The 14001-nt window shown below is 39.1% G+C and overlaps 1 protein-coding gene across 1 annotated transcript in view; it reads right to left on the bottom strand.

Annotated features, from left to right (window-relative positions):
• Positions 1-14001, bottom strand: part of LOC126092248 (integrator complex subunit 8) — a 172104-nt gene that overhangs the window by 81629 nt on the left and 76474 nt on the right. The window contains 2 exon segments of the mRNA XM_049907758.1: positions 12001-12238; positions 13361-13612. Of these exon segments, the coding sequence (XP_049763715.1) occupies positions 12001-12238; positions 13361-13612 (490 nt within the window).

Below are 14001 nucleotides of genomic sequence, written 5' to 3'. Positions count from 1 at the left end.
ATACTGTACTGGCTGTCCCTTTCAGTGGTATTTTGAATTTGTGTGCGGCACATTTTAGTACTTCGTGCAGGCCCATGTACCAGGGATGTAAGGTAGGCTGAATAGTACCAACACAGAGCATAACGTGGTTGCAGTCCACACGTGCCTTATGAATGAAGACTTCTGGGGAGATGTGAGGCTATGAAGGTGGTATCTTGAGCTGTGTGGTGTGTTGTTTAACACAGGTGATGAGGACAAGAATTTCAGTGGTTTCTGCTGGTGGCACCTGTAGTATGAAGTCAGTGAGGAGAGCAAATGGCTTGCCATAAAGGACTTCAGCAACCACGTGCTCAATAGCACCCACAGTAAAGCTTCTACCCAGAGGCTGCCAAGGCACCTAAGGTGAGCTTTTAGTGTGTAGTGCCATCATTTCACAAGACCATTGCTTTGTGGATGATAAACAGCTGTTTGATAACAATAAATGCTGCAGAGGTTGCTTGGGTCACTGAAAAGAGTAAATTCAAATTGTCAACTTTTATCAATGATTACAGACACCGGGCACCTGTATTGGGAAATCCAAGTGCATATGAGTCCTCTGGCTGTTGAATATGCTGACATGTTTCAGAGAGGAACAGCTTCTAACCACTGCGTTATGCACTCAATGATTAAAAGAATGTATTGATAGCCCTCGGACTCACCAGGTGCATGTGTTGGAACTGATCTTTAGGTATTGTGAACTGTCCAAAAGGTGGTTGTCTGTGGTATCCAACTTTGCATTTTTGGCATGATAAGCCCATGCATGCTCATTCCTTGCAGTCTTTTTTGACATTCGGCCATATGAAATGACATGTAACGAGACAGGTTTCCGGTTGAATGCTGGAATGCAACAAGCTGTGCAACAGATCAAAGATGATCTTCTGAAACAGATGAGGTACAAGAGGATGAGTTCAGTTTTGTAACACATCACACAAGATCAATCTTGTTGTACCCGGTACCAGACAATGTTTGAGTTTGAGGTTAATAATGGTATCACTGAGTTCTTGGAACTGTTTGTCTTGTAGTTGTGACTTTGTGAAATTATTACTCAATTCGTAAGGAAATAGAATTGATCCATGAGAAATAAACTGCAGTTACACTGTTTGTGCCTTTCAAGTAATGTGTGTAAGTCATAAATTGCGCAATGTAATCTAGGTGGCGGAATCTTTTAAGACACCAATCTTTCAATGGGTTTCAGACTGAGTCTGCTAACAGTTGGTGATCTGTGTAAATGACTAGTGGCCTGCCTTCCATATTGTACCTCAACTGATGGCATGCTTCATAGACCACTAGGAGTTCGCGGTCATATGTGGACCATTTGCTCTGTGATAAAATTAGTTTACATGACTAGAATTGGTTGCTGTACACTTCCCACTTCCTGCTTGATGATGGCACCAATTGCAAAGTCACTCCCATCTGATGTTATACTTAGCTGGGCATGGGAAAGCAGATGTGCCAAAGTCACTGCTTGAGTGAGATGTTCTTTGACATGGTTGAAGGCCTGCTGCTTGTTCATGGTACACATTAGCCTCCATTTATTGTTAGTGTTCTTTCCTTTGAGGGCCTCTGTGAGTGGGAGCTGAATGGTGGATGCCTGCGGGAGATGGTGGCAGTAGAAGCTGACGTACTTTCTGACAGTTTAATGGAAGTGGCAACTGGTAAATGAGTTCCGTTTGATGTGGTGCAGGGTGGACACCTGCAGTGTTGATAATACGACTGGAAAAAAAACTTCAGGTTGTCAGAGGTGGCCTTTTTCTTCATTCATTACAGCACTGCCTACAAGTGAGTCAAAATCTTGTTTTAGGTGAGAGATATGGATGTCCATATCCTCGGAAAAACTGAGAAGTCATCTAGTCATCTAGATAGGCATAGCAGAAGGGTAACTTGAATAGGATACCATCAGTAAACTTGTTGTAGCTGATCTTCATGCTTCCAGGAGAGGCACGCTTCCCACCACAGAATATTTGTTGTCTGCTGGTTGTGCGAGAATAATGTCATTTATCATGTCTATTTGTTCACCTAAATGACAGAGCAGTACGAAAAATTTTGTACTGTCACTGCCGACATCATATGTCATGAACCAAATGGTGGGTTGGTTGGTATGAAAAGGTGGCAGTTTCCACAGAAATGTTGGTAGAGGTAATGTAGACAACTGTTCCATTGTCACTGGTAGTGAAGACTGAGCCAACACTGGATTGGAGGATAGCTCATGCGGTGCAGAAGAACTTCTGATCAGGTGGATGCATGTGGTTCGGCATGTGCTCCTTGTGAGATGTGTGTGGTGACGAAGTCACAAAACAGGTCCTTCATAAAACACCATTGTTTGGCATTTCTGGCAATTGTCAGTGCACTGTACTGGCAAGTATGACATTCATTTTTGAAGAATTTGGGTTGTCCGAGAGTCAGTTGCGATGCACTCTAAAATTCAACACTGCACTCACTTGCGTAATTCATGAATTGCAATGCAATATGTTTGCACACTGGACTGTTGATGCATAGTATCTGGATCGGCTTGAATTTACCACTGTTGCAGTTACCAATGTAGATCCTTAGTGTGACTTTAGGTTGGAATAACGCGCAAATATCAATTCAAGGATAAATACTTATTTATTCACGTAAACAACTGCAGTTACAAAGTGTGTCCATACAATACAAAATCACAGGACACATACTGAAGAACTCACTTTCAAGCCACAACTGATAGTCAGTGCAAGATAGCACCCCAACAGAAAATTCACAGTAATTGCTTGATGCTGACAGAAAGCTCGGTCCTAGCTAGCAGTAGTGGCTACCGTATTTACTCGAATCTAAGCCGCACCTGAAAAATGAGACTCGAAGTCAAGGGAAAAAAATCCCAAATCTAAGCTGCACCTGAAATTTGAGACTCGAAATTCAAGGGGAGAGAAAAGTTTTAGGTCACACCTCCAAATCGAAACAAAGTTGGTCCATTTTAATATGAGACACAATTTAGGTCGAATGAATGACGATTCAGCTACAGTAGTTTGGTTCGAGTCGTAAGCTTAGCACTGAAGCTTTGCCAGGTAGCCAGTGCTATACGTCAGGTGCTCCATCCGTATTTATACGGGTACCCTTCCTTTTTCACGTGCTTCGTCTTGTTTGAATCGATTGCTATATTTTGCTTCAATCTGGTAAGTGATATTCTATTTGTTATAAGTGTTTACGTCACTCTAAGCTGAAAATGCGTTACTGTACTGTGTCATGCATTGTTTGTCGCATTCTGATAATGTGTGTTTACGACCTGTCACCGCTCGCGGCATGGCTTGCTTTAAAAAAAAGAGAGAGAGAGGAATTGTCTCATTAGCAAAACAATGGCAAGAGACTGCTATTTGTTGTTACTTACACTGCTGATTTCTTTGGGAATGATCAACAAGAAGCAAATAATAGACTGCATATGAGAAGATGTTCTGAACGAGAGTTTAGCTAAAATTTTTCTCCATTTGAAAATCTTTGCACACGCCTCTTTAGTACATTACACTCTGCACAGAAATTAGAGTCATCTTAGATTTAAAAATCTAGTCAATTGCCATGCTTCATTTCTGACTGTATCACTATTAGGCATAAGAATAATACAAATATAAACATGACATGATACGTATATTCTTTCGCGTTTGCTGTTGTCTCACTCTAGTTTTGTAGTTTATTAGGCAGACAGGATTTAAATGAGATGGCAGCAGACACGAAAGAATACATGGCAATATGTTTATATTCATATTATTCTTATGGTGAAGAGAATACTGCATGTGATTCACAATTAATAAAAGTTCCTATTAGCAACCATCTCTTCTCACAGGTACAAAAAAATTCAGAATGTAGAGTTGGCCATATTGACAAAAACTCCAAACAGTCTTGCCAGTCGGATTTTCATAGTACACTGAAATGCTGCTACATTCGAAGATGAACAATACGGAATTTGTATTTACTTCGTTGGATAATGTATGAAAATGCAGTGGTTGAAACTCGGGGTGGAGAAAAAAAGCTTGTCTCCTTTTTTTTATGACACAGAGGTTTTGGTGCCAGTATTTATCTTTGTGCCTGCAAAGCAAGCCTGTGTAGTGCTACATATATTTGACGACAGAAGTTAGTTGTGGCGGCACCTACCAACATTTTTCAGAACTTCCACTTACTTTGCACTCGATTCTAATCCACAGGCGGTTTTTTGGATTACAAAAACCGGAAAGAAAGTGCGGCTTAGATTTGAGTAAATACGGTATGTGAACCGAATGATCTGCCACAATCTCTTTGCTGTCTCCTTAGTCTGTCTGCAGAATGCCATTGTAGAGTAGAACAGGAAGTGGGCATCTTTTCCTAAGTCTATCTTACAATCGAAGGGGTGATGTAATGGCTAATGAGTTCTGCATTTCCTACCATGATTTCTTCTTGTTATCTTTTGTAATATGATGGTATTTTGCTCTCAGCACCCAAAAAACTGAAGGCTTCTCAATTTTTAAAAATGTATTAAATGAATGCAGCATTTTTCCACTGAGGATGTAATTATTTTGACTATTTCTTTATTCCAAAACTAGCTTTGGGTTTTGAACTGTGTTCCCACTTTTTGACAGTTATGTAGTGTGTTTTCTTTATTCGGCTAAACATTTGATAATGGCTCTAAAAGCTGAAACTAGTTGAGAAATGCAGAATAAAAATAAATAAATAGAACCTAAGTGGGAAAATGCTGCATTCATTTGATGATCTCCGCTTGAACCTACACAGTGCCTCACACTCTTCTCTGATTGCAGAGCCATACTCTTTGCTCCAACAGAGGGAAAGCTGCCTTCTAAGTTTTCCTGAAGACTTTGGCAGGGATGAATCAGCAGCAAAATGGATCACACCAGTGATGTGATCCACCCATTCCTAGATGCTGTCTCTTATGTTCAAACATGACCCTGAGGTTGTGCAGTGCCCAGTTTGGCTTGCTGGCAACTTTCTTTGAGCCACTGTGCCACGGCTTTGTGTGGGTACTTCAGTGCATCGCATGGAGCGCTTCCCACTAAGCAGTGTGTGCACAGGATGACGGAGAGCATAACGAAATACTGATGGCACAGACCAACCCTGTGGCTGTGTCAAAGTGTACGCTCGAGGAGCATTAAAATGGAAAGGGTGGGGGAGTTGCACAATTAGGTAAGTGGGATCCTCTTGGTCGGCTGATTCAGTGAGGGTGGGGAGGGGGAGGGGGGGGTGCAGATAAAAGGAATATATCATCGTCGAACAAGCAATACCACGCAACTGACCTGGGTCGATCTGCAGCATACGCACAAAAACACGTGCAGGGAAAGCACACTGTTATTGCTTGTTACATATCTCTCCACATTGGTATGCAGTCCCTGAATCAAGGTTTCAGTTGATAAAAATGGACAGTGATTCACAAGACATTCTTTTTGCTGAGAAAAAACTGCTGCACACTTTAAAGTTGTGTATGAAAGTGGAGATTTGTTCCTGACAGTGATTGACAGCTGCCAGCCGCTACACCAATCTTCAATTCTCTGCAGGTCTTCTTGCTTTTTACTACAGTCTTCTGGCCTTGCAATCATCCTACTGCAAACAGCATTGTCCTTAAACAGTTTCTTGCAGCTTCCATCATTCCAATTACATGGTATTAGAGTCTTTTGCAGTAACAATTAGTTTACACCCATTTTCACCTTGTTTGAATTACAGTGTGTTCTCTCCTGTTCATTTCACTGAAAAGAATGGAAAAGTTGCCATTCCCACAATAATTGAAGGTATAGCAACTGACAGAAACTCAGGAAATCAAAGAAGTCAGGTACGGTGTATTGTTTCATCGACTACAATATAGTAGCTCTATGTTACACACAGAGCAACATCTTGTAAAATGGTCATGCTAGAGAGACAGAAGGAGTGGTATGAGTTGTTTATGAAGATGACTTCTTCTCCTTTAACTTTCTCCCCACTGAGACTGTTCTTCCTGCAGAGGTCATAATCCTTTAGCAATCGTGGCAATAGCCATCATCATTGTAACACTCCATTACGATCAAGTGATCAAAGCTCCAGTCGCTACAATATGACACACAAGAAAGGAGAAACACCTCTTGATCACTGATAATTGTGTGTATCCAGTTGGTTTTCCTGCTTAGCAAATTTTTTCTTCCTTTCTCTAGTTCTATAATTGTTTTTAAACTTGTCTGAACAGCCACCTAATCCTGAAATTATAGCTCCAAAGCATTATCTTCAAAAATCTGAATCATCTCCTCCAACTGGCCTGGCTTTAAAACTGGTAACCACATTATCTAATTGTGTCTTACAAACCGATACTCTTCAATTTAATTGTCTTGACAGTGTATTCACAATGAAATATTGTAGTTCTTAAGCACAAAAACACATTTTTTTTGTCTATATATTTCAACCTCTTGTTTAACACAGTCTATGTTTTGGGTTAGAAGAGCAGTTTCTTCTGAAACAAACCAAGATGTGTTTACTTGTTCCATATTCTTCAGTTTCAGCGTATGAATTTTATGATTATCACCTAATTTATTGCTAGTTTTTATACTAAATAAACTCCAATATTTGCTTTTGAAGTTGTGAAGCACACTTCTTGTTGTTGTCGTTGTGGTCTTCAGTCCTAAGACTGGTTTGATGCAGCCTCTATGCTACTCTATAGTTTGCAAGCATCTTCATCTCCAAGTAATTACTGCAACCTAAATACTTCTGAATCTGCTTACTGTATTCATCTGTTGGTTTCCCTCTACAATTTTTACCCTCCACACTTCCCTCCAGTACTAAATTGGTGATCCCTTTATGCCTCAGAATTTGTCCTACCAGCCGATCCCTTCTTCTAGTCAGGTTATACCACAAATTTCTCTTCTCCCCAATTCTGTTCAGTAAAACCTCATTACTTATGTGATCCACCCATCTAATCTTCAGCATTCTTCTGTAGCACTACATTTCAAATGCTTCTATTCTCTTTTTGTCTAAACTATTTATCGTACATGTTTCACTTCCATACATGGCTTCACTCCATACAAATACTTTCAAAAAGGACATCCTGACACATAAATCCATACTTGATATTAACAAATTTCTCTTCTTTAGAAACACATTTCTTGTCATTGCCAGTCTACATTTTATATTCTCTTACTTCGACCATCATCAGTTATTTCGCTTCCCAAATAGCAAAACTCATCTACTACTTTAAGTGTCTCACTTCCTTATCTACTGCCCTCACCATAACCAAATTTAATTCGACTACATTCCATTACCTTCATTTTGCTTTTGTTGATGTTCATCCTGTATCCTCCTTTCAAGACACTATCCATTCTGCTCAACTGCTCTTCCAAGTCCTTTGCTGTCTCTGACAGAATTACAATGTCATCACAAAACCTCAAAGTTTCTACTTCTTCTCCCTGGACTTCAATTCATACTCTAAATTTTTCTTTTGTTTCCTTTACTGCTTGCTCAACATAAAGATTGAATAACACTGGTGGTGGCTACACCCCTGTCTCCCTCCCTTCTCCAACAATTCAACCCTTTCGTGCCCCCTGAATCTTATAACTGCCGTCTGGTTTCTGAACAAATTGTAAATAACCTCTCTCTTCCTGTATTTTACCCCTGCCACCTTCAGAAGAGAGTATTCCAGTCAACATTGTCAACAGCTTTCTCGAAGTCTACAAATGCTATAAATGTAGGTTTGTCTTTCCTTAACCTGTGGGAAGTTATAGGGTTAGTATTGCCTCACATGTTCCTACATTTCTCTGGAATGCCAACTGATCTTCCCTGTGGTCGATTTCTACCATTTTCTCCATTCTTCTGTAAAGGATTTGTGTCAGTATTTTGCAACCGTGACTTGTTAAACTGAAAGTTTAGTAATTTTCACACCTATCACCACATGCTTTCTTTGGAATTGAAATAATTATATTCTTCTTGAAGTCCAAGGGTATTTCACCTGTTTCATACATCTTGGTCACCAGATGGAAGAGTTTTGTCATGGCTGGATCTCTAAAGGCTACAAGTAGCTCTAATGGAATGTTATCTATTCCCGGTTCCTTGTTTCAACTTAAGTCTTCCAGTGCTTTATCAAATTCTTCATGCAGTATCTTATCTCCCTTCTCATCTTCATGCATGACCTTTTCCATTTCCATAATATTGCCCTCAAGTATGTCTACCCTCTACCCATTCCTTTCACCTTTCTGCTTTCTCTTGTTTGCTTAGGACTGGTTTTCCATCTGAGCTCTTGATATTCATACAAGTGGTTCTCTTTTCTCCAAAGGTCTCTCTAATTTTCCTGTAGGCAGCATCTATCTTACCCCTAGTGAGATATACTTCTACATCCTTACGTTTGTTATCTAACCATTCCTGCTTAGCCATTTTGCTCTTCCTGTCAATCTCATTTTTTTGACATTTGTATTTTATATTTTCTCCTTTTATCAATCAAATTCAATATCACTTCTGTTACCCCACAATTTCTACTAGCCCTCGTCTTCTTACCCACTTGATCCTTTGCTTCCTTCACTATTTCATCTTTCAAAGCTGCCCATTCTTCTTCTACTGTATTCATTTCCCATGTTCTTGTCAATTGTTCCTGAATGCTCCATCTGAAACTCTCGACAACCTCTGGTTCTTTCAGATTATCCGGGTCCCATCTCCTTAAATTCCTGACTTTTTGCAGTTTCTCCAATTTTAATCGGCAGTTCAAAACCAATAAATTGTGGTCTGAGTTCACATCTGCCCCTGGCAATGTCTTACAACTTTCAACCCGGTTCTGAAATCTCTGTCTTACCATTATACAATCAATCTGAAACCTTCCAGTGTCTGTCTACAGGTCTCCTCCACGTACACTGCCTCCTTTCATGATTCTTAAACCTAGTTTTAGCTATGATTAAATTATGCTCTGTGCAAAATTCTACAGGCAGCTTCCTCTTTCACTCCTTTCCCCCCCAGTCCATATTCACCTACTACTTTCCCTTCTCTTCCTTTACCTACTATTGAATTCCTGTCCTCCATGACTATTAAATTTTGGTCTCCCATAATTATCTGAATAATTTCTTTTATCTCGTAATGCTGTTCATAGTAGCTAATATGCATTCCTATTTTTTGTTTACTCATTATTAAACCTACTCCTGCATTACTTCCATTTGATTTTGTGTTTGTTGTTGTTGTTGTTGTTGTGGTCTTCAGTCCTGAGACTGGTTTGATGCAGCTCTCCATGCTACTCTATCCTGTGCAAGCTTCTTCGTCTCCCAGTACTTACTGCAACCAACATCCTTCTGAATCTGCTTAGTGTATTCATCTCTTGGTCTCCCTCTACAATTTTACCCTCCACACTGCCCTCCAATGCTAAATTTGTGATCCCTTGCTGCCTCAGAACATGTCCTACCAACCGGTCACTTCTTCTTGTCAAGTTGTGCCACAAACTCCTCTTCTCCCCAATTCTATTCAATACCTCCTCATTAGTTATGTGATCTACCCATCTAATCCTCAGTATTCTTTTGTAGCACCACATTTCGAAAGCTTCTATTCTCTTCTTGTCCAAACTATTTATCGTCCATGTTTCACTTCCATTCATGGCTACACTCCATACAAATACTTTCAGAAATGACTTCCTGACACTTAAATCTATACTCAATGCTAACAAATTTCTCTTCTTCAGAAACGCTTTCCTTGCCATTGCCAGTCTACATTTTATATCCTCTCTACTTCGACCATCATCAATTATTTTGCTCCCCATATAGCAAAACTCCTTTACTACTTTAAGTGTCTCATATCCTAATCTAATTCCCTCAGCATCACCCGATTTAATTCGACTACATTCCATTATCCTCGTTTTGCTTTTGTTGATGTTCATCTTATATCCCCCTTTCAAGACACTGTCCATTCCGTTCAACTGCTCTCCTAAGTCCTTTGCTGTCTTTGGCAGAATTACAATGTCATCGGCAAACCTCAAAGTTTTTATTTCTTCTCCATGGGTTTTAATACCTACTCCGAATTTTCTTCTGTTTCCTTTACTGTTTGCTCAATATACAGATTGAATAACATCGGGGAGAGGTTTACCCCTGAGGACGACATCATTATTTAACCATACAGCAGAGCTGCATGCCCTTGGGAAAAATTATGGCTGTAGTTTCCTCTTGCCTTTAGCCATTCGCAGTACCAGCACAGCAAGGTCATTTTGGTTGATGTTACAAGGCCAGATCAGTCAATTATCGAAACTGCTGCCCATGCAACTACTGAAAAGGCTGCTCCCTCTCTCCAGGAACCACAGTTCGTCTGGCCTCTCAACAGATACCACCCCACCACCACCCCAATTATGCTTACGTGCACCGACAGTACGGCTATCTGTATCGCTGAGGCACGCAAGCCTCCCCACCAATGGAAAGGTCCATGGTTCACACTTGACAACTTTAATTTCAAGCAGGGCATAGTGCCTGAGGAGTAGCCATATTTAGTCCAGTATTACTGATTTGTTTTCATGTAGTTATTTAGTTTCATTTTTCATCATTTTTACAACAAAGATTTCACAATGATTGGCTTACAGTTGATAATTATCCCTATCCAGGAATTCTGCACAGGACCTGTGTCACAACATACTGATCAATTAATACATTCATTCACTAAGTCAGACCTGATACAGAACTGATTTATGAAGGTATTTGGGGAAATTGTAACTCCAATGTTTTCATAGGACTTAACACATGCCAAACAATGACAAAAATGAAGAAGCGAAACAGAAATGACTCTAACACTCGAGAAAATATTTCATTTCCAGAAAGGCACTAAATATCCATTTGCACATCTACATCATTACTCTGCAATTCACACTCAAATACTGGGTAGCAGTGGTACACCACCACATAACATTATTTAGTTACTGTTCCACTCTTGAGTAGCATGTGGGAAAAATGAACAAACAAAACTTTTCTTTAGAATCTGATTTCTCTTATTTCATCACTAGGGTCATTTCTCCCTAGTAGGTAGGAGCCAAAAGCATATTTTGGCATTTGGAGGAGGAAGTTGGTGATTGAAATCTTGTGAAAATATCTCGCCACAATGAAAAATGGTTTTGTTTTAATGACTGCCACAGACAACTTGTTTATCACCTTTACAACACTCTCACTCCTACTGCATGATAATACAAAACAAGATTCCCTACTCTGAACTTTATTGATGTCCTCATCAATCCTATCTGGTGAGGATTCCCTACCATCAGCAATACTCCAGAAGAGGGCACACAGGAACAATGCAGGCAATCTCATTAGCAGATGTCTTGTACCTTCTACGTGTTTTGCCAAAAAAATCACTTTCTTCGGTTTGACTTCTCCACAAAATTCTTTATGTAATGGTTCCAATTTAAGTTGTTATGTTGTCACAAGAGAAGCATGAAGACAGAAACATTACTAATTGTGATATTATAGCTGTGTAGATAAGAAAATTTACTAATCAAGAGGTGGTAGGAGAACACATATAAAGGTTAAAGAAATGTACAAGCTTACGATGCCAGTGGCTTCTTCTTCTGGCAGAAGGGTTGAAGGGAAAGGAAGAGAGGTAAAGGAAAAGGACTGGCAATGGTTAGGAAATGGGGAGAGTTTGGAAAAGTCACCCACGAACCCATGTCAGGGGACACGTAACGGATGGGATTAGAAGGAAACACCACAACATAAAAACAAATGACATACTAGTGAGAAACCGCGCAACAGTCTGCAAAGTAAAATATAGCAGGGAACAATTACATTAAAAAATCACTTTTTAAGTATCCAAAGTACAATGATATGTGGTAAACTTACTAAGTGGAAAAAATTAACTTCATAAGGAGTTTTTACAGTTTTACAGCTGAATTGTGTTACATAAATCTCACAAAAAAGATTGTCTGAGATGCGTGGAGAACTCTAATATACACATTTTATGTAAATAAACAAACAGACTTATTACAATATTCAAGTGCTAATATGAATTCTATTCTAGCCAATTACATTAATTTTTAATTATCCCTGTGAAGACATGGACCTATGGTTAACTTACTCTGTGATGCAACAGGAACATTCCAGTTGGTGTTAAGAAGTAATTCTGGGATAGTGACTCCCTCAGAATCATCTTTCTTTAATTCTGATTTCGCAAACAAAATGGAGAGATCTGGAGAATTCAGTACAAGTTCCTTCAGCAGAGGTCCTCTGTCACTCTGGGTGATCAGGTGCAAGATAAATAGTTTTACGCGATGACGTTCATCTGGTCCCAAACTTCCCATTACTGCCTTTAAAGCCTGGAGAAAAAAAAAGCAGTTATGTAACATTCAGAAGTATCATATAATTAATTTTGAAATTAAATCCCTACTCACTCACAGTAAACATATTTCTATCACTTTAGCATAGATGCACGCATGCACGTGCACATGTGTGCGCACATATCTCTCTCTCTCTCTCTCTCTCTCTCTCTCTCTCCCTCACACACACACACACACACACACACACACACACACAAAGAGAGAAGGAGAAAATGAGAGAGATTAACATATTTTTGACAGTAATGTTCTTGGTTTTAGTTACCTGGTTTATTAACATAATGCAGAATATTTAATGATCCACAGAAGAATAAAGAATATATGTTTCAATCATAGCTGCTATCACTAAACGGAGGGGACTGCATTCCAAATGAGTTATTTTGTTCTCATGTCTAAGATTTTGGCATATAGTACAAATAATCTAAATTACCTGTAAGTGGCCTGGAAGCACAGAAACATCCAGATCAGTAGTGGTTAATGAAATAACTTGCATACAACAAAAAACCATGGGATTATCAACATGAAATAATGTCTTCAGGTTACATTATTACTTATTACTTGCACAGTTACCCACTGCAAGATTCCACAAACATATTACACGAAAAAACAAAAACTAGTGATACCCAAATGAAGTCATCATGAACAGCATATGTAAGGGTGTTATTGTTTATCAATCTTCAATTAATTTTTTTTTTTACATAATAGTCAAAGTTATTACTCATTCTTCATCTGGTTGTATGGACCTCCTTTCTTGTTTGACATATCATTCTCTTTAATCAGTCAAGCCATTTGTCTTTCTTGGTTTCCAGTTCTTCTGTATGATTACAAATCACCTCTTTATCTAAAACCTCACAACATAACCTAATCCTGAACCTCAACATGTACAGTCTTTCTGCAGTAATCTTCACCACAGTCAAGCTACAGTCATACATACTTTTCCATTAACACAGCTTGTTCTTTGGGACTAAATATAAAATAATTATATGGAACATTTTTACACAAATTCCATTCCTTGCCAATGATTCAGATATATTCAGAAGAATCTTCTTGTAAGTCTGAATGACATTAAATATTAAAATGCAGAAAGTGAATGCAGATACTTACAGAAATCAGCATATCAGCTGCTTTGTCTGCAGTCGCAGGATTTTTGAGGACCTGAATATACTCCGTGCACTGTGGTTCTCCTCCAATCACTTTCCTCACAACATTAAGTGTTTGAACTTGCAGAAGTAAGTCACGTGCTACTGTGAATTTCCCACTTGAAAGTGCACCTTGAATGTCAAGTTCTAAAGTGGCTCTATACACTAGAGGAATTTCACGTCTAACATTATCAGCCTGAAGAATGGAGACAATACCCTGAAAAGCAAACACACAAAGTTTAGATATCTATCTCAAGTATACACTAAAAAAGAACACAAAAGGTGACACAGGTCCACACTTTTAGTGTGTTGACCTGCATCTCAATGAATGATTTAGAAACAAGTTTATTTCTTTAACTACAATAAAAATGCACTACATAGACATTGTGGCTTGATCACTAATAGGTACGGGTCTGACTACAAATCCCAAAGTCTGGGGTTCAGTCTTCAGTTCTAGGATTTTTTCTTTCATTTACTGCCTCTTTCACCTCTGACAACGACATGTTAATGTTAAAAATGCCAAGGTGCACTGGAATTGGGGTCTACATTAAGCTGTAGATCTCCCTACAACTGGTGGGATAAATCAGTTCACAGATTCGAAAAAGG

Source organism: Schistocerca cancellata, chromosome 7 (genome assembly GCF_023864275.1).
Source record: "Schistocerca cancellata isolate TAMUIC-IGC-003103 chromosome 7, iqSchCanc2.1, whole genome shotgun sequence".
Lineage (NCBI taxonomy): Eukaryota > Metazoa > Arthropoda > Insecta > Orthoptera > Acrididae > Schistocerca > Schistocerca cancellata.
The sequence above is the reverse complement of the archived record's forward strand: the minus strand, read 5'-3'. Positions and strand labels throughout refer to the sequence as shown.